Source organism: Oncorhynchus mykiss, chromosome 18 (assembly GCF_057628025.1).
Source record: "Oncorhynchus mykiss isolate SJ-2025 chromosome 18, ASM5762802v1, whole genome shotgun sequence".
In the NCBI taxonomy this organism is placed as follows: Eukaryota; Metazoa; Chordata; class Actinopteri; order Salmoniformes; family Salmonidae; genus Oncorhynchus; species Oncorhynchus mykiss.
This window is the reverse complement of record NC_143039.1, coordinates 81,608,087-81,631,311: the sequence shown is the minus strand read 5'-3', so window position 1 is coordinate 81,631,311 and position 23,225 is coordinate 81,608,087. Positions and strand designations below refer to the sequence as shown.

The 23,225-nt window shown below is 43.6% G+C and overlaps 1 protein-coding gene across 2 annotated transcripts in view; it reads left to right on the top strand.

The window, feature by feature from the left end:
- The window catches only part of LOC110496907 (protein FAM91A1), a 91,521-nt gene extending 77,539 nt beyond the window's left edge, over window positions 1-13,982 (top strand). For both annotated transcript variants that reach the window (XM_036953635.2, XM_090206851.1), the window contains 3 exons: window positions 7,660-7,783; window positions 8,066-8,135; window positions 11,960-13,982. In XM_036953635.2, coding sequence (XP_036809530.1) covers window positions 7,660-7,783; window positions 8,066-8,135; window positions 11,960-12,148 — 383 coding nt within the window. In that variant the 3' untranslated portion in view covers window positions 12,149-13,982. The remainder of the gene's footprint in view (window positions 1-7,659; window positions 7,784-8,065; window positions 8,136-11,959) is intronic.
- The last annotated feature ends 9,243 nt before the right edge of the window (window positions 13,983-23,225 follow it).

Genomic DNA, 23,225 nt, shown 5'->3' with positions numbered 1-23,225 from the left:
GTGGATACCCCATTCTGAGTAGTATGATAGTGATAGTGTGGATACCCTATTCTGAGTAGTATGATATTGTGGATACCCTATTCTGAGTAGTATGATATTGTGGATACCCTATTCTGAGTAGTATGATAGTTTGGATACCCCATTCTGAGTAGTATGATAGTGTGGATACCCCATTCTGAGTAATATGATAGTGTGGATACCCCATTCTGAGTAGTATGATAGTGATAGTGTGGATACCCTATTCTGAGTAGTATGATAGTGATAGTGTGGATACCCTATTCTGAGTAGTATGATATTGTGGATACCCTATTCTGAGTAGTATGATATTGTGGATACCCTATTCTGAGTAGTATGATATTGTGGATACCCTATTCTGAGTAGTATGATAGTTTGGATACCCCATTCTGAGTAGTATGGTAGGTGGATACCCCATTCTGAGTAGTATGATAGGTGGATACCCCATTCTGAGTAGTATGATAGTGTGGATACCCCATTCTGAGTAGTTTGATAGGTGGATACCCCATTCTGAGTAGTGTGATAGTCTGGATACCCCATTCTGAGTAGTATGATCGTGATAGTGTGGATACCCTATTCTGAGTAGTGTGATAGTGTGGATACTCTATTCTGAGTAGTGTGATAGTGTGGATACCCCATTCTGAGTAGTATGATACTGATAGTGTGGATACCCCATTCTGAGTAGTGTGATAGTGTGGATACCCCATTCTGAGTAGTATGATAGTGTGGATACCCCATTCTGAGTAGTATGATAGTGATAGTGTGGATACCCTATTCTGAGTAGTATGATAGTGTGGATACCCCATTCTGAGTAGTATGATAGTGATAGTGTGGATACCCTATTCTGAGTAGTATGATAGTGATAGTGTGGATACCCTATTCTGAGTAGTGTGATAGTGTGGATACCCCATTCTGAGTAGTATGATAGTGTGGATACCCCATTCTGAGTAGTATGATAGTGTGGATACCCTATTCTGAGTAGTATGATAGTGTGGATACCCTATTCTGAGTAGTATGATAGTGATAGTGTGGATACCCCATTCTGAGTAGTGTGATAGTGTGGATACCCCATTCTGAGTAGTGTAATAGTGTGGATACCCCATTCTGAGTAGTATGATAGTGTGTATACCCCATTCTGAGTACTATGATAGTGTGGATAACCCATTCTGAGTAGTATGATAGTGATAGTGTGGATACCCTATTCTGAGTAGTATGATAGTGATAGTGTGGATACCCTATTCTGAGTAGTATTATATTGTGGATACCCTATTCTGAGTAGTATGATAGTTTGGATACCCCATTCTGTGTAGTATGGTAGGTGGATACCCCATTCTGAGTAGTTTCATAGGTGGATACCCCATTCTGAGTAGTGTGATAGTGTGGATACCCCATTCTGAGTAGTATGATAGTGTGGATACCCCATTCTGAGTAGTATGATAGTGTGGATACCCCATTCTGAGTAGTATGATAGTGATAGTGTGGATACCCTATTCTTAGTAGTGTGATAGTGTGGATACCCTATTCTGAGTAGTGTGATAGTGTGGATACCCCATTCTGGGTAGTGTGATAGTGTGGATACCAGATTCTGAGTAGTATGATAGTGATAGTGTGGAGACCCTATTCTGAGTAGTATGATAGTGTGGATACCCCATTCTGAGTAGTATGATAGTGATAGTGTGGATACCTTATTCTGAGTAGTGTGATAGTGTGGATACCCCATTCTGAGTAGTATGATAGTGTGGATACCCTATTCTGAGTAGTATGATAGTGTGGATACCCTATTCTGAGTAGTATGATAGTGTGGATACCCTATTCTGAGTAGTGTGATAGAGTAGATTCCTCATTCTGAGTAGTATGATAGTGATAGTGTGGATACCCTATTCTGAGTAGTGTGATAGTGTGGATACCCTATTCTGAGTAGTGTGATAGTGTGGATACCCCATTCTGAGTAGTATGATATTGTGGATACCCTATTCTGAGTATTATGATAGTGTGGATACCCCATTCTGAGTAGTATGATAGTGTGGATACCCTATTCTGAGTAGTCTGATAGTGTGGATTCCCCATTCTGAGTAGTATGGTAGGGGGATACCCCATTCTGAGTAGTATGATAGTTTGGATACCCCATTCTGAGTAGTATGGTAGGTGGATACCCCATTCTGAGTAGTATGGTAGGTGGATACCCCATTCTGAGTAGTATGATAGTGTGGATACCCCATTCTGAGTAGTATGATAGTGTGGATACCCTATTCTGAGTAGTGTGATAGGTAGATACCCCATTCTGAGTAGTATGATACTGTGGATACCCTATTCTGAGTAGTATGATAGTGTGGATACCCCATTCTGAGTAGTATGATAGTGTGGATACCCCATTCTGAGTAGTATGATAGTGTGGATACCCCATTCTGAGTAGTATGATAGTGTGGATACCCCATTCTGAGTAGTATGATAGTGTGGATACCCCATTCTGAGTAGTATGATAGTGTGGATACCCCATTCTGAGTAGTATGATAGTGTGGATACCCCATTCTGAGTAGTTCGATAGTGTGGATACCTCATTCTGAGTAGTATGATAGTGTGGATACCCATTCTGAGTAGTATGATAGTGTGGATACCCCATTCTGAGTAGTATGATAGTGTGAATACCCCATTCTGAGTAGTATGATAGGTAGATACCCCATTCTGAGTAGTATGATAGTGTGGATACCCCATTCTGAGTAGCATGATAGTGTGGATACCCCATTCTGAGTAGTATGATAGTGTGGATACCCCATTCTGAGTAGTTCGATAGTGTTGATACCCCAATCTGAGTAGTTCGATAGTGTGGATACCCCATTCTGAGTAGTTCGATAGTTTGGATACCCCATTCTGAGTAGTATGATAGTGTGGATACCCATTCTGAGTAGTATGATAGTGTGGATACCCCATTCTGAGTAGTTCGATAGTGTGGATACCCCATTCTGAGTAGTTCGATAGTGTGGATACCCCATTCTGAGTAGTTCGATAGTGTGGATACCCCATTCTGAGTAGTTCGATAGTGTGGATACCCCATTCTGAGTAGTTCGATAGTGTGGATACCCCATTCTGAGTAGTGTGATAGTGTGGATACCCCATTCTGAGTAGTATGATAGTGATAGTGTGGATACCCCTTTCTGAGTAGTTCGATAGTGTGGATACCCCATTCTGAGTAGTTCGATAGTGTGGATACCCCATTCTGAGTAGTATGATAGTGTGGATACCCCATTCTGAGTAGTATGATAGTGTGGATACCCCATTCTGAGTAGTATGATAGTGATAGTGTGGATACCCCATTCTGAGTAGTATGATAGTGTGGGTACCCCATGCTGAGTAGTTCGATAGTGTGGATACCCTATTCTGAGTAGTCTGATAGTGTGGATTCCCCATTCTGAGTAGTATGGTAGGGGGATACCCCATTCTGAGTAGTATGATAGTTTGGATACCCCATTCTGAGTAGTATGGTAGGTGGATACCCCATTCTGAGTAGTATGGTAGGTGGATACCCCATTCTGAGTAGTATGATAGTGTGGATACCCCATTCTGAGTAGTATGATAGTGTGGATACCCTATTCTGAGTAGTGTGATAGGTAGATACCCCATTCTGAGTAGTATGATACTGTGGATACCCTATTCTGAGTAGTATGATAGTGTGGATACCCCATTCTGAGTAGTATGATAGTGTGGATACCCCATTCTGAGTAGTATGATAGTGTGGATACCCCATTCTGAGTAGTATGATAGTGTGGATACCCCATTCTGAGTAGTATGATAGTGTGGATACCCCATTCTGAGTAGTATGATAGTGTGGATACCCCATTCTGAGTAGTTCGATAGTGTGGATACCTCATTCTGAGTAGTATGATAGTGTGGATACCCATTCTGAGTAGTATGATAGTGTGGATACCCCATTCTGAGTAGTATGATAGTGTGAATACCCCATTCTGAGTAGTATGATAGGTAGATACCCCATTCTGAGTAGTATGATAGTGTGGATACCCCATTCTGAGTAGCATGATAGTGTGGATACCCCATTCTGAGTAGTATGATAGTGTGGATACCCCATTCTGAGTAGTTCGATAGTGTTGATACCCCAATCTGAGTAGTTCGATAGTGTGGATACCCCATTCTGAGTAGTTCGATAGTGTGGATACCCCATTCTGAGTAGTATGATAGTGTGGATACCCATTCTGAGTAGTATGATAGTGTGGATACCCCATTCTGAGTAGTTCGATAGTGTGGATACCCCATTCTGAGTAATTCGATAGTGTGGATACCCCATTCTGAGTAGTAAGATAGTGTGGATACCCCATTCTGAGTAGTTCGATAGTGTGGATACCCCATTCTGAGTAGTTCGATAGTGTGGATACCCCATTCTGAGTAGTTCGATAGTGTGGATACCCCATTCTGAGTAGTTCGATAGTGTGGATACCCCATTCTGAGTAGTTCGATAGTGTGGATACCCCATTCTGAGTAGTTCGATAGTGTGGATACCCCATTCTGAGTAGTGTGATAGTGTGGATACCCCATTCTGAGTAGTATGATAGTGATAGTGTGGATACACCTTTCTGAGTAGTTCGATAGTGTGGATACCCCATTCTGAGTAGTTCGATAGTGTGGATACCCCATTCTGAGTAGTATGATAGTGTGGATACCCCATTCTGAGTAGTATGATAGTGTGGATACCCCATTCTGAGTAGTATGATAGTGTGGATACCCCATTCTGAGTAGTATGATAGTGATAGTGTGGATACCCCATTCTGAGTAGTATGATAGTGTGGGTACCCCATTCTGAGTAGTATGATAGTGTGGATACCCCATTCTGAGTAGTGTGATAGTGTGGATACCCCATTCTGAGTAGTTCGATAGTGTGGATACCCCATTCTGAGTAGTTCGTTAGTGTGGATACCCCATTCTGAGTAGTATGATAGTGTGGATACCCCATTCTGAGTAGTATGATAGTGTGGATACCCCATTCTGAGTAGTATGATAGTGATAGTGTGGATACCCCATTCTGAGTAGTATGATAGTGTGGATACCCCATTCTGAGTAGTATGATAGTGTGGATACCCCATTCTGAGTAGTATGATAGTGTGGATACCCCATTCTGAGTAGTTCGATAGTGTGGATACCCCATTCTGAGTAGTTCGATAGTGTGGATACCCCATTCTGAGTAGTAAGATAGTGTGGATACCCCATTCTGAGTAGTTCGATAGTGTGGATACCCCATTCTGAGTAGTTCGATAGTGTGGATACCCCATTCTGAGTAGTTCGATAGTGTGGATACCCCATTCTGAGTAGTTCAATAGTGTGGATACCCCATTCTGAGTAGTTCGATAGTGTGGATACCCCATTCTGAGTAGTGTGATAGTGTGGATACCCCATTCTGAGTAGTATGATAGTGATAGTGTGGATACCCCTTTCTGAGTAGTATGATAGTGATAGTGTGGATACCCCTTTCTGAGTAGTTCGATAGTGTGGATACCCCATTCTGAGTAGTTCGATAGTGTGGATACCCCATTCTGAGTAGTATGATAGTGTGGATACCCCATTCTGAGTAGTATGATAGTGTGGATACCCCATTCTGAGTAGTATGATAGTGATAGTGTGGATACCCCATTCTGAGTAGTATGATAGTGTGGGTACCCCATTCTGAGTAGTATGATAGTGTGGATACCCCATTCTGAGTAGTATGATAGTGATAGTGTGGATACCCCATTCTGAGTAGTATGATAGTGTGGATACCCCATTCTGAGTAGTATGATAGTGTGGATACCCCATTCTGAGTAGTATGATAGTGTGGATACCCCATTCTGAGTAGTTCGATAGTGTGGATACCCCATTCTGAGTAGTTCGATAGTGTGGATACCCCATTCTGAGTAGTAAGATAGTGTGGATACCCCATTCTGAGTAGTTCGATAGTGTGGATACCCCATTCTGAGTAGTTCGATAGTGTGGATACCCCATTCTGAGTAGTTCGATAGTGTGGATACCCCATTCTGAGTAGTTCGATAGTGTGGATACCCCATTCTGAGTAGTGTGATAGTGTGGATACCCCATTCTGAGTAGTATGATAGTGATAGTGTGGATACCCCATTCTGAGTAGTATGATAGTGTGGGTACCCCATTCTGAGTAGTTCGGTAGTGTGGATACCCCATTCTGAGTAGTGTGATAGTGTGGATACCCCATTCTGAGTAGTTCGATAGTGTGGATACCCCATTCTGAGTAGTTCGGTAGTGTGGATACCCCATTCTGAGTAGTATGATAGTGTGGATACCCCATTCTGAGTAGTATGATAGTGTGGATACCCCATTCTGAGTAGTATGATAGTGTGGATACCCCATTCTGAGTAGTATGATAGTGATAGTGTGGATACCCCATTCTGAGTAGTATGATAGTGTGGGTACCCCATTCTGAGTAGTTCGGTAGTGTGGATACCCCATTCTGAGTAGTGTGATAGTGTGGATACCCCATTCTGAGTAGTTCGATAGTGTGGATACCCCATTCTGAGTAGTTCGGTAGTGTGGATACCCCATTCTGAGTAGTTCGGTAGTGTGGATACCCCATTCTGAGTAGTATGATAGTGTGGATACCCCATTCTGAGTAGTATGATAGTGTGGATACCCCATTCTGAGTAGTTCGATAGTGTGGATACTCCATTCTGAGTAGTATGATAGTGTGGATACCCCATTCTGAGTAGTTCGATAGTGTGGATACCCCATTCTGAGTAGTTCGATAGTGTGGATACCCCATTCTGAGTAGTATGATAGTGTGGATACCCCATTCTGAGTAGTATGATAGTGTGGATACCCCATTCTGAGTAGTATGATAGTGTGGATACCCCATTCTGAGTAGTATGATAGTGTGGATACCCCATTCTGAGTAGTATGATAGTGTGGATACCCCATTCTGAGTAGTTCGATAGTGTGGATACCCCATTCTGAGTAGTTCGATAGTGTGGATACCCCATTCTGAGTAGTTCGGTAGTGTGGATACCCCATTCTGAGTAGTATGATAGTGTGGATACCCCATTCTGAGTAGTTCGATAGTGTGGATACCCCATTCTGAGTAGTATGATAGTGTGGATACCCCATTCTGAGTAGTATGATAGTGTGGATACCCCATTCTGAGTAGTATGATAGTGTGGATACCCCATTCTGAGTAGTATGATAGTGTGGATACCCCATTCTGAGTAGTATGATAGTGTGGATACCCCATTCTGAGTAGTTCGATAGTGTGGATACCCCATTCTGAGTAGTATGATAGTGTGGATATTAGTCTCTTTGGAAGTGTTCTGATTCTCTGCCCTTCTCCAGAATTGTACACTCGTGCTTTCCAAAAGCATTGGATTAATGCAAGTATGGCTGGAGGGACTTTCTAACCTATTCCTGACACCATTCCATGTCTTTTAAATAGGGGCGAGTACGACTGCACACTTGTCTGTGTTACTGTGAGGTTAAATGGGAATGTCCATCCTTGGCATAGATCATAAAGTTATATTTGAATGTATTATTATACTCTCGCTTTCCATTCTATATGACTTCTCTCTCCTCTGTGTCTCCGTTTGATGACGTCATCATGCTCCCCCTTGCCCGTTTGAGGATGTAATGTTTTGTACCCCCCTGCAGTGCCATTGACAGAAGATGACTGGGTCCCTCTAGAGCTGTGCTTTGGGATGCCTCTCTTCAGCTCCGAGCTCAACCGCAAAATATGCCGAAAGATCGCCTCGCACGGCCTCTGTAGCAAAGACAGGTACTGGAGGAAAAGAATGAGGTTTCGTTGTTGTCTTGGGTGGGAAATGGGAGAAGAGTTAATTTCTAAGCGGTCCTTTGTAGCTCAGTTGGTATAGTATGGCGATGTTAACTCCAGGCTAGTGGGTTTGTTTCCCTGGACCACTCATATGTAAAAGAAATGCATGACTGTAAGTCGCTCAGGATTAAACCGTCTGCTAAATGGCATATATTTTATTATTATTTACTACTATTGTTATTTTTTAAGTGCGTAAGTTGACGGTGTAATTCTTTGTTGTTTCAGCCTTCAAGACTTACTTCATTCCAGCCGAACACTATCATTGAAGGTCCTGAGTTTTGTTCAGTCGTTCCAGGTAAAAGGTCTCTCTGTGTGTTCTGTTCTATTCTGCCTCATTGCCACTTGAAGAGCGCTCCTATCAAACCAGCCAGTCGCATAATGACAATCAGAACACTTTGTTTCCCTTTGAAATAACACTCAAGTCTAGACAGACATCCCCCACATAAAAATAAGTATTGCTAGTTTCATTACTTCCATGTTCTGTACCTCACCCAGCCAATAACCCTGATATGACTGGTCTGTATTAGGTCCTGGCCATCAGAGTGATCTGTAATGATATGACTGGTCTGTATTAGGTCCTGGCCATCAGAGTGATCTGTAATGATATGACTGGTCTGTATTAGGTCCTGGCCATCAGAGTGATCTGTAATGATATGACTGGTCTGTATTAGGTCCTGGCCATCAGAGTGATCTGTAATGATATGACTGGTCTGTATTAGGTCCTGGCCATCAGAGTGATCTGTAATGATATGACTGGTCTGTATTAGGTCCTGGCCATCAGAGTGATCTGTAATGATATGACTGGTCTGTATTAGGTCCTGGCCATCAGAGTGATCTGTAATGATATGACTGGTCTGTATTAGGTCCTGGCCATCAGAGTGATCTGTAATGATATGACTGGTCTGTATTAGGTCCTGGTCATCAGAGTGATCTGTAATGATATGGCTGGTCTGGATTGGCACCATATGGGCTCTGATAGGCTGCTGCCCTAATGGCACCCTATTGGCCCTGATAGGTTGCTGTCCTAATGGCACCCTATGGGCCCTGATAGGCTGCTGTCCTAATGGCACCCTATGGGCTCTGATAGGCTGCTGTCCTAATGGCACCCTATGGGCTCTGATAGGCTGCTGTCCTAATGGCACCCTATGGGCTCTGATAGGCTGCTGTCCTAATGGCACTCTATGGGCTCTGATAGGCTGCTGTCCTAATGGCACTCTATGGGCCCTGATAGGCTGCTGTCCTAATGGCACCCTATGGGCCCTGATAGGCTGCTGTCCTAATGGCACCCTATGGGCCCTGATAGGCTGCTGTCCTAATGGCACCCTATGGGCTCTGATAGGCTGCTGTCCTAATGGCACCCTATGGGCCCTGGTAGGTTGCTGTCCTAATGGCACCCTATGGGCCCTGATAGGCTGCTGTCCTAATGGCACCCTATGGGCCCTGATAGGCTGCTGTCCTAATGGCACCCTATGGGCTCTGATAGGCTGCTGTCTTAATGGCACCCTATGGGCTCTGATAGGCTGCTGTCCTAATGGCACTCTATGGGCTCTGATAGGCTGCTGTCTTAATGGCACCCTATGGGCCCTGATAGGCTGCTGTCCTAATGGCACTCTATGGGCTCTGATAGGCTGCTGTCCTAATGGCACCCTATGGGCTCTGATAGGCTGCTGTCTTAATGGCACCCTATGGGCTCTGATAGGCTGCTGTCCTAATGGCACTCTATGGGCTCTGATAGGCTGCTGTCCTAATGGCACCCCATGATATTACATTTAATGGCAAAATGTACAGTGGGGCAAACAAGTATTTAGTCAGCCACCAATTGTTCAAGTTCTCGCAAATAAAAAGATGAGAGAGGCCTGTAATTTTTCTTCATCATCGTACTCTCTACTCCTCTGTAAACTGGTCATCTCTGTATACCAGTCGCAAGAGCCACTGGTTGATGCTTATTTATAAAACCCTCTTAGGCCTCCCTCCCCCTATCTGAGATACCTACTGCAGCCCTCATCCTCCACATACAACACCCGTTCTGCCAGTCACATTCTGTTAAAGGTCCCCAAAGCACACACATCCCTGGGTTGTTCCTCTTTTCAGTTCGCTGCAACTAGCGACTGGAACAAGCTGAAAAAAACACTCAAACTGGACAGTTTTATTTCAACCTATTCATTCAAAGACTCGATCATGGACACTCTTACTGACAGTTGTGGCTGCTTTGGGTGATTTATTGTTGTCTCGCCTTCTTGCCCTTTGTGCTGTTGTCTGTGTACCATGTTTTGTGCTGCTACCATGTTGTGTTGCTACCATGTTGTTGTCATGTTGTGTTGCTACCACGTTGTTGTCATGTTGTGTTGCTTCCACGTTGTTGTCATGTTGTGTTGCTACCATGTTGTTGTCATGTTGTGTTGCTACCATGTTGTTGTCATGTTGTGTTGCTACCATGTTGTTGTCATGTTGTGCTGCTACCATGTTGTGTTGCTTCCATGTTGTTGTCATGTTGTGTTGCTAACATGTTGTTGTCATGTTGTGTTGCTACCATGTTGTTGTCATGTTGTGTTGCTACCATGTTGTTGTTATGTTGTGTTGCTACCATGTTGTTGTCATGTTGTGTTGCTACCATGTTGTTGTCATGTTGTGTTGCTACCATGTTGTTGTCATGTTGTGTTGCTACCATGTTGTTGTTATGTTGTGTTGCTACCATGTTGTTGTCATGTTGTGTTGCTACCATGTTGTTGTCATGTTGTGTTGCTACCATGTTGTTGTCATGTTGTGTTGCTACCATGTTGTCATGTCGTGTTGCTACCATGTTGTTGTTATGTTGTGTTGCTACCATGTTGTTGTCATGTTGTTGCTACCATGTTGTTGTCATGTTGTGTTGCTACCATGTTGTTGTCATGTTGTGTTGCTACCATGTTGTTGTCATGTTGTGTTGCTACCATGTTGTTGTCATGTTGTGTTGCTACCATGTTGTTGTCATGTTGTGTTGCTACCATGTTGTTGTCATGTTGTGTTGCTACCATGTTGTTGTCATGTTGTGTTGCTACCATGTTGTTGTTATGTTGTGTTGCTACCATGTTGTTGTCATGTTGTGTTGCTACCATGTTGTTGTCATGTTGTGTTGCTACCATGTTGTTGTCATGTTGTGTTGCTACCATGTTGTTGTCATGTTGTGTTGCTACCATGTTGTTGTCATGTTGTGTTGCTACCATGTTGTTGTCATGTTGTGTTGCTACCATGTTGTTGTCATGTTGTGTTGCTACCATGTTGTTGTTATGTTGTGTTGCTACCATGTTGTTGTCATGTTGTGTTGCTACCATGTTGTTGTCATGTTGTGTTGCTACCATGTTGTTGTCATGTTGTGTTGCTACCATGTTGTCATGTCGTGTTGCTACCATGTTGTTGTTATGTTGTGTTGCTACCATGTTGTTGTCATGTTGTTGCTACCATGTTGTTGTCATGTTGTGTTGCTACCATGTTGTTGTCATGTTGTGTTGCTACCATGTTGTTGTCATGTTGTGTTGCTACCATGTTGTTGTCATGTTGTGTTGCTACCATGTTGTTGTCATGTTGTGTTGCTACCATGTTGTTGTTATGCTGTGTTGCTACCATGTTGTTGTCATGTATTGTTGCTACCATGTTGTTGTCATGTTGTGTTGCTACCATGTTGTTGTCATGTTGTGTTGCTACCATGCTGTCTTGTCATGTGTTTCTGCAGTGCTATGTTGTCTTAGGTCTCTCTTTATGTAGTGTTGTGGTGTCTCTCTTGTCGTGACGTGTGTGTTGTCCTAATATTTTTAATCCCAGCCCCCTTCCCCGCTTTGAGGCCTTTTGCCGTTTGGTAGGCCGTCATTGTAAAGAAGAATTTGTTCTTGACTGACTTGCCTAGTTAAATAAAACAATACAAAAATAAACATGAAAGGACCTGGGTACACAACAGGAAATGTTTTTAAATGTTTTCCAACTGTACATTTACATTTGAATTTCATATTGCACAATTCCAGGTATTTGTTATTGGACAATTCCTGCCCTTTCAATCCATTTTCTTCCGCTTGGTGCCTAATGAACACGACCCTGTACTGTATTATACACAACTGACCTTTGACCCCTGGCCTGTGTGTCCTATAGGATGGCAGCCAGGGTCAGCCCGACCCTGACAGTGGAGTGTCCGGTCCTCTCAGCCAGCCCCCGGCCGAGTCTGGTGTTCCGCTGCCCGCTCTCAACCTCATCTTCAAGGATGGACAGCTGAGGGAGTGGAGTGGACGAGCACCTCCACCCCTCCACATCTCAGCCCTGCAGAAAGACCAGACCTTATAGACCCCTCCACATCTCAGCCCTGCAGAAAGACCTGACCTTATAGACCCCTCCACATCTCAGCCCTGCAGAAAGACCAGACCTTATAGACCCCTCCACATCTCAGCCCTGCAGAAAGACCAGACCTTATAGACCCCTCCACATCTCAGCCCTGCAGAAAGACCAGACCTTATAGACCCCTCCACATCTCAGCCCTGCAGAAAGACCAGACCTTATAGACCCCTCCACATCTCAGCCCTGCAGAAAGACCAGACCTTATAGACCCCTCCACATCTCAGCCCTGCAGAAAGACCAGACCTTATAGACCCCTCCACACCTCAGCCCTGCAGAAAGACCAGACCTTATAGACCCCTCCACATCTCAGCCCTGCAGAAAGACCAGACCTTATAGACCCCTCCACATCTCAGCCCTGCAGAAAGACCAGACCTTATAGACCCCTCCACATCTCAGCCCTGCAGAAAGACCAGACCTTATAGACCCCTCCACATCTCAGCCCTGCAGAAAGACCAGACCTTATAGACCCCTCCACACCTCAGCCCTGCAGAAAGACCAAAGTGTTTTGCCACCTTAAGTACGTGTTTCTGATGGACTTTCCCTCCTCCTCATATTGTCCTATGATCAGAACCAACCCAACCTCCCTCCTCTTCCTCGTTTTGTCCTATGATCAGAACCAACTGAAACCCCTCACCCTCCTCGTCGTATTGTCCTATGATCAGAACCAACCCAACCCCCCCTCCTCTTCCTCGTTTTGTCCAATGATCAGAACCAACCCCTCCTCTTCCTCGTATTGTCCTATGATCAGAACCAACCGAAACCCCTCCTCGTCGTATTGTCCTATGATCAGAACCAACCGAAACCCCTCCTCGTCGTATTGTCCTATGATCAGAACCAACCCAAATCATCCTCCTCTTCCTCATATTGTCCTATGATCAGAACCAACCCCTCCTCCTCTTCCTCATATTGTTCTATGATCAGAACCAACCACTCCTCCTCTTCCTCATATTGTCCTATGATCAGAACCAACCCCTCTTCCTCATATTGTCCTCTGTTCAGAACCAACCAACCCCTCTTCCTCATATTGTCCTAGGATCAGAACCAACCCCTCCTCTTCCTCATTGTCCTATGATCAGAACCAACCCCTCTTCCTCATATTGTGCTATGATCAGAACCAAACCATCCCCTCTTCCTCCTCCTTGTATTGTCCTATGATCAGAACCAAACCATCCTCTCTTCCTCCTCCTCATATTGTCCTATGATCAGAACCAAACCATCCCCTCTTCCTCCTCCTTGTATTGTCCTATGATCAGAACCAAACCATCCTTTCTTCCTCCTCCTCATATTGTCCTATGATCAGAACCATACCATCCCCTCTTCCTCCTCCTTGTATTGTCCTATGATCAGAACCAAACCATCCTCTCTTCCTCCTTCTTGTATTGTCCTATGATCAGAACCAAACCATCCTCTCTTCCTCCTCCTCATATTGTCCTATGATCAGAACCAAACCATCCTCTCTTCCTCCTCCTTGTATTGTCCTATGATCAGAACCAAACCATCCCCTCTTCCTCCTCCTTGTATTGTCCTATGATCAGAACCAAACCATCCTCTCTTCCTCCTCCTTGTATTGTCCTATGATCAGAACCAAACCATCCTCTCTTCCTCCTCCTTGTATTGTCCTATGATCAGAACCAACCCAACTCCTCCTCCTCCTCCTCATATTGTCCTATGATCAGAACCAACCCAACCCCTCCTCCTCCTCCTCCTCCTCCTCCTCGTATTGTCCTATGATCAGAACCAACCAAACCCTGCATGATACCACTGCACTAAATATTTCAGAAAATTCTTTGTCATTAACGTGTTGTTGCTTTCATGATAAAATGTGGGGACTTTAAATGTCACCGTGAGACTAGTGTGGTGCTCTTCTCTTCTATAGCCTATAGATAGATCCATCATACAGCATGTTGACTCAAAACCCTGTTCCCTTTTCATCCTAGTTTACTTTCACCCATGCTGGTATTGTTGTTGCTCGTGATGACTCCCGGAGGAGCAGTTGGCTTTAGGTCATCCTTGGATCAGAAGAAAGCTTGACCTGAGCTTGTCTTTTTTTTTAAAGAAAACAAATACTATTTGAACCCAGGTCTGCTTGGGTTATCCAGACAGCACCAAAGCCTGGACCTAATCCCTCACAGAGAAGAACCATATTACAATCTAATCTATCTATGATTCTGTTTATTCATAGTGGGAGTTTTTCCCTGTCAGAATCTGTAATGCCACTTCGGGAATAGGAGTACAGTATTACACTCAGTATTACACTCAGCAGTACACTCAGCAGTACACTCAGCAGTACACTCAGTAGTAGTACACTCAGTAGTAGTACACTCAGTAGTAGTTCACTCAGCAGTACACTCAGTAGTTGTACACTCAGTAGTAGTTCACTCAGCAGTACACTCAGTAGTTGTACACTCAGTAGTACACTCAGCAGTACACTCAGTAGTAGTTCACTCAGCAGTTGTACACTCAGTAGTTGTACACTCAGCAGTACACTCAGCAGTACACTCAGTAGTAGTACACTCAGTAGTAGTACACTCAGTAGTAGTTCACTCAGCAGTACACTCAGTAGTTGTACACTCAGTAGTAGTTCACTCAGCAGTACACTCAGTAGTTGTACACTCAGTAGTACACTCAGTAGTACACTCAGTAGTACACTCAGCAGTACACTCAGTAGTAGTTCACTCAGCAGTTGTACACTCAGTAGTTGTACACTCAGTAGTACACTCAGTAGTACACTCAGCAGTACACTCAGCAGTACACTCAGTAGTTGTACACTCAGTAGTACACTCAGTAGTACACTCAGCAGTACACTCGGTAGTAGTACACTCAGTAGTACACTCAGCAGTACACTCAGCAGTACACTCAGCAGTACACTCAGTAGTACACTCAGCAGTACACTCAGCAGTACACTCAGTAGTAGTACACTCAGTAGTAGTACACTCAGTAGTAGTACACTCAGTAGTAGTTCACTCAGCAGTACACTCAGTAGTTGTACACTCAGTAGTAGTTCACTCAGCAGTACACTCAGTAGTTGTACACTCAGTAGTACACTCAGTAGTACACTCAGTAGTACACTCAGCAGTACACTCAGTAGTAGTTCACTCAGCAGTTGTACACTCAGTAGTTGTACACTCAGTAGTACACTCAGTAGTACACTCAGCAGTACACTCAGCAGTACACTCAGTAGTTGTACACTCAGTAGTACACTCAGTAGTACACTCAGCAGTACACTCAGTAGTAGTACACTCAGTAGTACACTCAGCAGTACACTCAGCAGTACACTCAGCAGTACACTCAGTAGTACACTCAGTAGTACACTCAGTAGTACACTCAGTAGTACACTCAGCAGTACACTCAGTAGTAGTACACTCAGTAGTACACTCAGCAGTACACTCAGTAGTACACTCAGCAGTACACTCAGTAGTACACTCAGTAGTACACTCAGTAGTACACTCAGCAGTACACTCAGTAGTACACTCAGTAGTACACTCAGCAGTACACTCAGCAGTACACTCAGTAGTTGTACACTCAGTAGTACACTCAGTAGTACACTCAGCAGTACACTCAGTAGTAGTACACTCAGTAGTACACTCAGCAGTACACTCAGCAGTACACTCAGCAGTACACTCAGTAGTACACTCAGCAGTACACTCAGCAGTACACTCAGTAGTAGTACACTCAGTAGTAGTACACTCAGTAGTAGTTCACTCAACAGTACACTCAGTAGTTGTACACTCAGTAGTAGTTCACTCAGCAGTACACTCAGTAGTTGTACACTCAGTAGTACACTCAGTAGTACACTCAGTTGTACACTCAGTAGTTGTACACTCAGTAGTACACTCAGTAGTACACTCAGCAGTACACTCAGCAGTACACTCAGTAGTTGTACACTCAGTAGTACACTCAGTAGTACACTCAGCAGTACACTCAGTAGTAGTACACTCAGTAGTACACTCAGCAGTACACTCAGCAGTACACTCAGTAGTACACTCAGTAGTACACTCAGCAGTACACTCAGTAGTAGTACACTCAGTAGTACACTCAGCAGTACACTCAGTAGTACACTCAGCAGTACACTCAGTAGTACACTCAGTAGTACACTCAGCAGTACACTCAGCAGTACACTCAGTAGTAGTACACTCAGTAGTACACTCAGTAGTACACTCAGCAGTACACTCAGTAGTAGTACACTCAGTAGTACACTCAGCAGTACACTCAGTAGTACACTCAGCAGTACACTCAGTAGTACACTCAGTAGTACACTCAGTAGTACACTCAGCAGTACACTCAGTAGTACACTCAGTAGTACACTCAGCAGTACACTCAGCAGTACACTCAGTAGTTGTACACTCAGTAGTACACTCAGTAGTACACTCAGCAGTACACTCAGTAGTAGTACACTCAGTAGTACACTCAGCAGTACACTCAGCGGTACACTCAGCAGTACACTCAGTAGTACACTCAGCAGTACACTCAGCAGTACACTCAGTAGTAGTACACTCAGTAGTAGTACACTCAGTAGTAGTTCACTCAACAGTACACTCAGTAGTTGTACACTCAGTAGTAGTTCACTCAGCAGTACACTCAGTAGTTGTACACTCAGTAGTACACTCAGTAGTACACTCAGTAGTACACTCAGCAGTACACTCAGTAGTAGTTCACTCAGCAGTTGTACACTCAGTAGTTGTACACTCAGTAGTACACTCAGTAGTACACTCAGCAGTACACTCAGCAGTACACTCAGTAGTTGTACACTCAGTAGTACACTCAGTAGTACACTCAGCAGTACACTCAGTAGTAGTACACTCAGTAGTACACTCAGCAGTACACTCAGCAGTACACTCAGCAGTACACTCAGTAGTACACTCAGTAGTACACTCAGCAGTACACTCAGTAGTAGTACACTCAGTAGTACACTCAGCAGTACACTCAGTAGTACACTCAGCAGTACACTCAGTAGTACACTCAGTAGTACACTCAGCAGTACACTCAGTAGTACACTCAGTAGTACACTCAGCAGTACACTCAGTGATCCATCCGTGCTCTCTTTTCCTTTTTATTTGCATGGAAGAGTTCAGTCTCCCATTTCCACCCCATAGTGGTTGTTTTATTTGCATGGAAGAGTTCAGTCTCCCATTTCCACCCCATAGTGCTTGTTTTATTTGCATGGAAGAGTTCAGTCTCCCATTTCCACCCCATAGTGGTTGTTTTATTTGCATGGAAGAGTTCAGTCTCCCATTTCCACCCCATAGTGGTTGTTTATCGTTGTTGATGACGATGATGAGTGTGTAGAGACCATTGTGTGGGTTACACCATCACCTCATCAACCTACCCAATACCTAACCTAACCTAACCTATACCCTTCATAACTAGTCTCCTATCGATGGATTGATCTATCAGACCCCTACCCTTCATAACTAGTCTCCTATCGATGGATTGATCTGTTATTGACCCCTACCCTTCATAACTAATCTCCTATCGATGGATTGATCTATCAGACCCCTACCCTTCATAACTAGTCTCCTATCGATAGATTGATCTATTATTGACCCCTACCCTTCATAACTAGTCTCCTATCGATAGATTGATCTATTATTGACCCCTACCCTTCATAACTAGTCTCCTATCGATAGATTGATCTATTATTGACCCCTACCCTTCATAACTAGTCTCCTATCGATAGATTGATCTATTATTGACCCCTACCCTTCATAACTAGTCTCCTATCGATAGATTGATCTATTATTGACCCCTACCCTTCATAACTAGTCTCCTATCGATAGATTGATCTATTATTGACCCCTACCCTTCATAACTAGTCTCCTATCGATAGATTGATCTATTATTGACCCCTACCCTTCATAACTAGTCTCCTATCGATGGATTGATCTATCAGACCCCTATCTGTCTGGTAGACCCAGGGCCGGCTCCAGGCATAAGTGATATAAGTTCAGTCGGGGTCTCAACTCACGGAGAGTTAGAATAGTAACACCAGGTGCAAGTTGGACATGTGGTTGTGCATCAGCAGTTTTTCTCTAATGTCAGTCACTGACAGTCACTCAATTAGCTTTGTCCGCTAACAACTGTTAGATTGGTAAGTTAGTCTAGCCAGCTTGTAGTAATCATGGTCAAATATCGACCAGGCACGCAGGGCACGTGTCCAGAGCCCCCCCCCCCCCCCCCATTGATTCACTGGTCACTCTCACTCAGATATCATTAACATGGCATACACTACCGGTCCAAAGTTTTAGAACACCTACTCATTCAAGAGTGTCTTTATTTGTACTATTTTCAACATTGTAGAATAATAGTGAAGACATCAAAACTGTGAAATAACACATATGGAATCATGTAGTAACCAAAAAAGTGTTAAACAAATCAAAATATATTATATATTTGAGATTCTTCAAATATCCACCCTTTGCCTTGATGACAGCTTTGCACACTCTTGGCATTCTCACAACCAGCTTCACCTGGAATGCTTTTCCACATAGGAGTTCCCACATATGTTGAGCACTTGTTGGCTGCTTTTCCTTCACTCTGCAGTCTGATTCATCCCAAACCATCTCAATTTGGTTGAGGTCGTGGGATTGTGGAGGTCAGGTCATCTGATGCAGCACTTGATCACGCTCCTTGGTCAAATAGCTATTACACAGCCTGGAGGTGTGTTGGGTCATTGTCCTGTTGAAAAACAAATGATAGTCTCACTAAGCCCAAACCAGATGGGATGGCGTGTTGCTGCAGAATGCTGTGGTAGCCATGCTGGTTATGTGCCTTGAATTCTAAATAAATCACTGACAGTGTCACCAGCAAAGCACCCCCACACCATAACACCACCTCCTCCATGCTTCACGGTGGGAAATACACATGCGGAGATCATCCGTTCAGCCACACCTCGTCTCACAAAGACACGGCGGTTGGAACCAAAAATCTCCAATTTGGACTCATCAGACCAAAGGACAGATTTCCAATGGTCTAATGTCCATTTCTCATGTTTCTTGGCCCAACAAGTCTCTTCTTATTATTGGTGTCCTTTAGTAGTGGTTTCTTTGCAGCAATTCGATCATGAAGGCCTGATTCAATCAGTTTCTGAGGCTGGTAACTCTAATGAACTTATCCTCTGCAGCAGAGGTAACTATGGGTCTTCCTTTCCTGTGGCGGTTCTCATGAGCGCCAGTGTAATCATTGCGCTTGATGGTTTTTGCGACTGCACTTGAAGAAACATTCAAAGTTCTTGAAATGTTCCTGATTGACTGACCTTCATGTCTTAAAGTAATGATGGACTGTCATTTCTCTTTGCTTATTTGAGCTGTTCTTGCCATAATATGGACTTGGTCTTTTACCAAATAAGGCTATCTTCTGTATACTCCCCCTACCTTGTCACAACACACTGATTGGCTCAAATGCATTAAGAAGGAAACAAATGCCAAAGAATGCCAAGCATGTGCAAAGCTGTCATGAAGGCAAAGGGTGACTATTTGATTTGTTTGACACTTTTTTGGTTACTAATGATTCCAAATGTGTTATTTCATGGTTTTGATGTTTTCATTATTATTCTACAATGTAGAAAATAGTAAGAATAAAGAAAAACCCTTGAAATACCCGGAATTGTAAGTCATGGCAAAATGTGTAGAATTGAAGAAAATTCTACACACAAAATTCTCTCCGCCGTCGGGAGCGGAGGAGGGGGGAGGCACCAAAATATTTTGCCTGCAACCAAATCTTGTTTAGGGTCTTCAAAATGCTAGAGCCATCCCTGGGTAGACCCTTACCAGAACATCCACCCTCCTAACCTCCACCACAGTGTTAGAGTTACCAATAGTTACCATTATTTACCAATTGTTTTATATAATGCCAACCTTGCATTTTAGGAATCTTTGTTGTAGCTTGTTCGATGGGACAGTCACAAAAATGTAAAATTAAACGATATACAAAGAATGTGTGTAATGAAGTGGGAACAAAATGTGGCATTCCTCCTGACATCTTGTTCACCGCCTGAGATGTTATTATTCAATGTAAATATCAATACTGTATGTTACAATAAAATAATACCCCCCCCAACTAATGTGTTTGTGGTATCTATGTGTATCTGTCTATAAACACTTGAAGTCAGAAGTTTACATACACCTTAGCCAAATACATTTAAACTCAGTTTCTCACAATTCCTGACATTTAATCCTAGTAAACATTCCCTGTTTTAGGTCAGGAAGGATCCCCACTTTATTTTAAGAATGTGAAATGTCAGAATAATAGTAGAAAGAATTATTTATTTCAGCTTTTATTTCTTTCATCATATTCCCAGGGGGTCAAGTTTACATACACTCAATTAGTATTTGGTAGCATTGCCTTTAAATTGTTTAACTTGGGTCAAATGTTTCAGGTTGCCTTCCACAAGCTTTCCACAATAAGTTCAGTGAATTTTGGCCCATTCCTCCTGGCAGAGCTGGTGTAACTGAGTCAGGTTTGTAGGCTTTCTTGCTCGCACATGCTTTTTCAGTTCTGCCAACACATTTCCGAGGGGATTGAGGTCAGGGCTTTGTGATGGCCACTCCAATACCTTGACATTGTTGTGCTTAACCCATTTTGTCACAAATTTGGAAGTATGCTTGGGGTTATTGACCATTTGGAAGACCCATTTGCGACCAAGCTTCAACTTCCTGACTGATGTCTTGAGATGTTACTTCAATATATCCACATACTTTTCCTCCCTCATGATGCCATCTATTTTGTGAAGTGCACCTGTCCCTCCTGCAGCAAAGCACCCCCACAACATGATTCTGCAACCCCCGTGGTTCACGGTTGGGATGGTGTTTTTCGGCTTGCAAGCCTCCCCCTTTTTCCTCCAAACATAACGATGGTCATTATGGCCAAACAATTATATTTTTGTTTCATCAGACCAGAGGACATTTCTCCAAAAAGTACGATCTTTGTCCCAATGTGCAGTTGCAAACCGTAGTCTGGCTTTTTTATGGCGGTTTTGGAGCAGTGGCTTCTTCCTTGCTGAGCGGCCTTTCAGATTATGTCGATATAGGACTCGTTTTACTGTGGATATAGATACTTTTGTACCTGTTTCCTCCAGCATCTTCACAAGGTCCTTTGCTGTTGTTCTGGCATTGATTTGCAATTTTCGCACAACAGTGCGTTCATCTCTAGGAGACAGAACGTGTCTCCTTCCTGAGCGGTATGACGGCTGCGTGGTCCCATGGTGTTTATACTTGCGTAATATTGTTTGTACAGATGAACATGGCATTTGGAAATTGCTCCAAATGATGAACCAGACTTGTGGAGGTCTACCATTTTTTTTCTGAGGTCTTGGCTGATTTCTTTTGATTTTCTCATGATGGCTTGACATGAGAAAGGCACAGAGTTTTAAGGTAGGCCTTGAAATACATCCACAGGTACACCTCCAATTGACTCAAATGATGTCAATTAGGCTATCAGAAGCTCCTAAAGCCATGACATTTTCTGGTATTTTCCAAGCTGTTTAAAGGCACAGTCGACTTAGTCTATGTAAAACCCACTGGAATTGTGATACAATGAAATAATCTGTCTGTAAACAATTGTTGGAAAAATTACTTGTCATTCACAAAGTAGATGTCCTAACCGACTTGCCAAAACTATAGTTAGTTCACAAGAAATGTGTTGAGTGGTTGAAAAACAAGTTTTAATGACTCCAACCTAAGTGTATGTAAACTTCTGACTTCAACTGTAACTAAACTCTGTCATATACAGTCCATCTCCTTTGTCTTTTTTCTGGTATGCCTTCATATATTCTTCATCTGCCATGTGTAAGATGGGTAATCGCTTTAGTTGTAGCTGTGCTAGTTGCTGTGGTGTTGTGTCATTGTATCCTGCACTGCTTGGTGCCCTGTTCCAGTGCTTGTGTGGTGTCTATGGTAAATAGGTTTTCACCCCAGGCTGTCTCCCTCCACCAGGCTGTCTCCCTCCACCAGACTGTCTCCCTCCACCAGGCTGTCTCCCTCCACCAGGCTGTCTCCCTCCACCAGGCTGTCTCCCTCCACCAGGCTGTCTCCCTCCACCAGGCTGTCTCCCTCCACCAGGCTGCCTGATTCACCACCCCTGTCCCAGCTACCACAAATGGTTTCTGGTGTAATTTATTGTAACCTGTGCTGTCTGGTTGAATGCATTCAGTCCTCCACCAGCCTGTGCCCTATCCTCCCTCCATTAGGCCGTCTGATTGGCCACTAGCTCTCCCAGCCACAGTAATTACCAGGAAACACAATACACCAGGGGGCAGAGAGGGCAGGAAGTGGGTCATGTCACCTAAGAACGATAAACAGGCAGGCTGGGTAATCAGAGGAGGGGAGACATGCTGTGGATGAGGACGTTAGACAGGCAGGCTGTGTCGTCAGCGGAGGAGAGACAGGCACATCTACCAATCATCCTGAAATAGCTTGTCACCCCGGGGCATGCCAGCGTATCCTCCATCACACTGCTGGTACTGTAGCCCTGCTGGTACTGTAGCCTTGCTGGTAGCCCTGATGGTACTGTAGCCCTGATGGTGGTACACGTTTCAATTCAAAGGGATTTATTGGCATGGGAAACATATGTTGACATTGCCAAAGTGAAATAGGTAAAAAACAAAAGTGAAATAAACGATACAAATTAACAGTAAACATTTCAAATGTCATATTATGTATATATACAGTGTTGTAACAATGTACAAATAGTTAAAGTACAAAAGGGAAAATAAATAAACATAAATATGGGTTGAATTTACAATGGTGTTTGTTCTTCACTGGTTGCCCTTTTCTTGTGGCAACAGGTCACAAATCTTGCTGCTGTGATGGCACACTGGTATTTCACCCAGTAGATATGGGAGTTTATCAAGATTGGATTTGTTTTTTAATTATTTTGGGGTCTATGTAATCTGAGGGACATAGCCTGTCTTCTCTTGAGAGCCAGGTCTGTCTACGGAGGCCTTACTCAATAGCTCACTGAGTCTGTACGTAGTCAAAGCTTTCCATAAGTTTGGGTCAGTCACAGTGGTCAGGTATTCTGCCAATGTGTA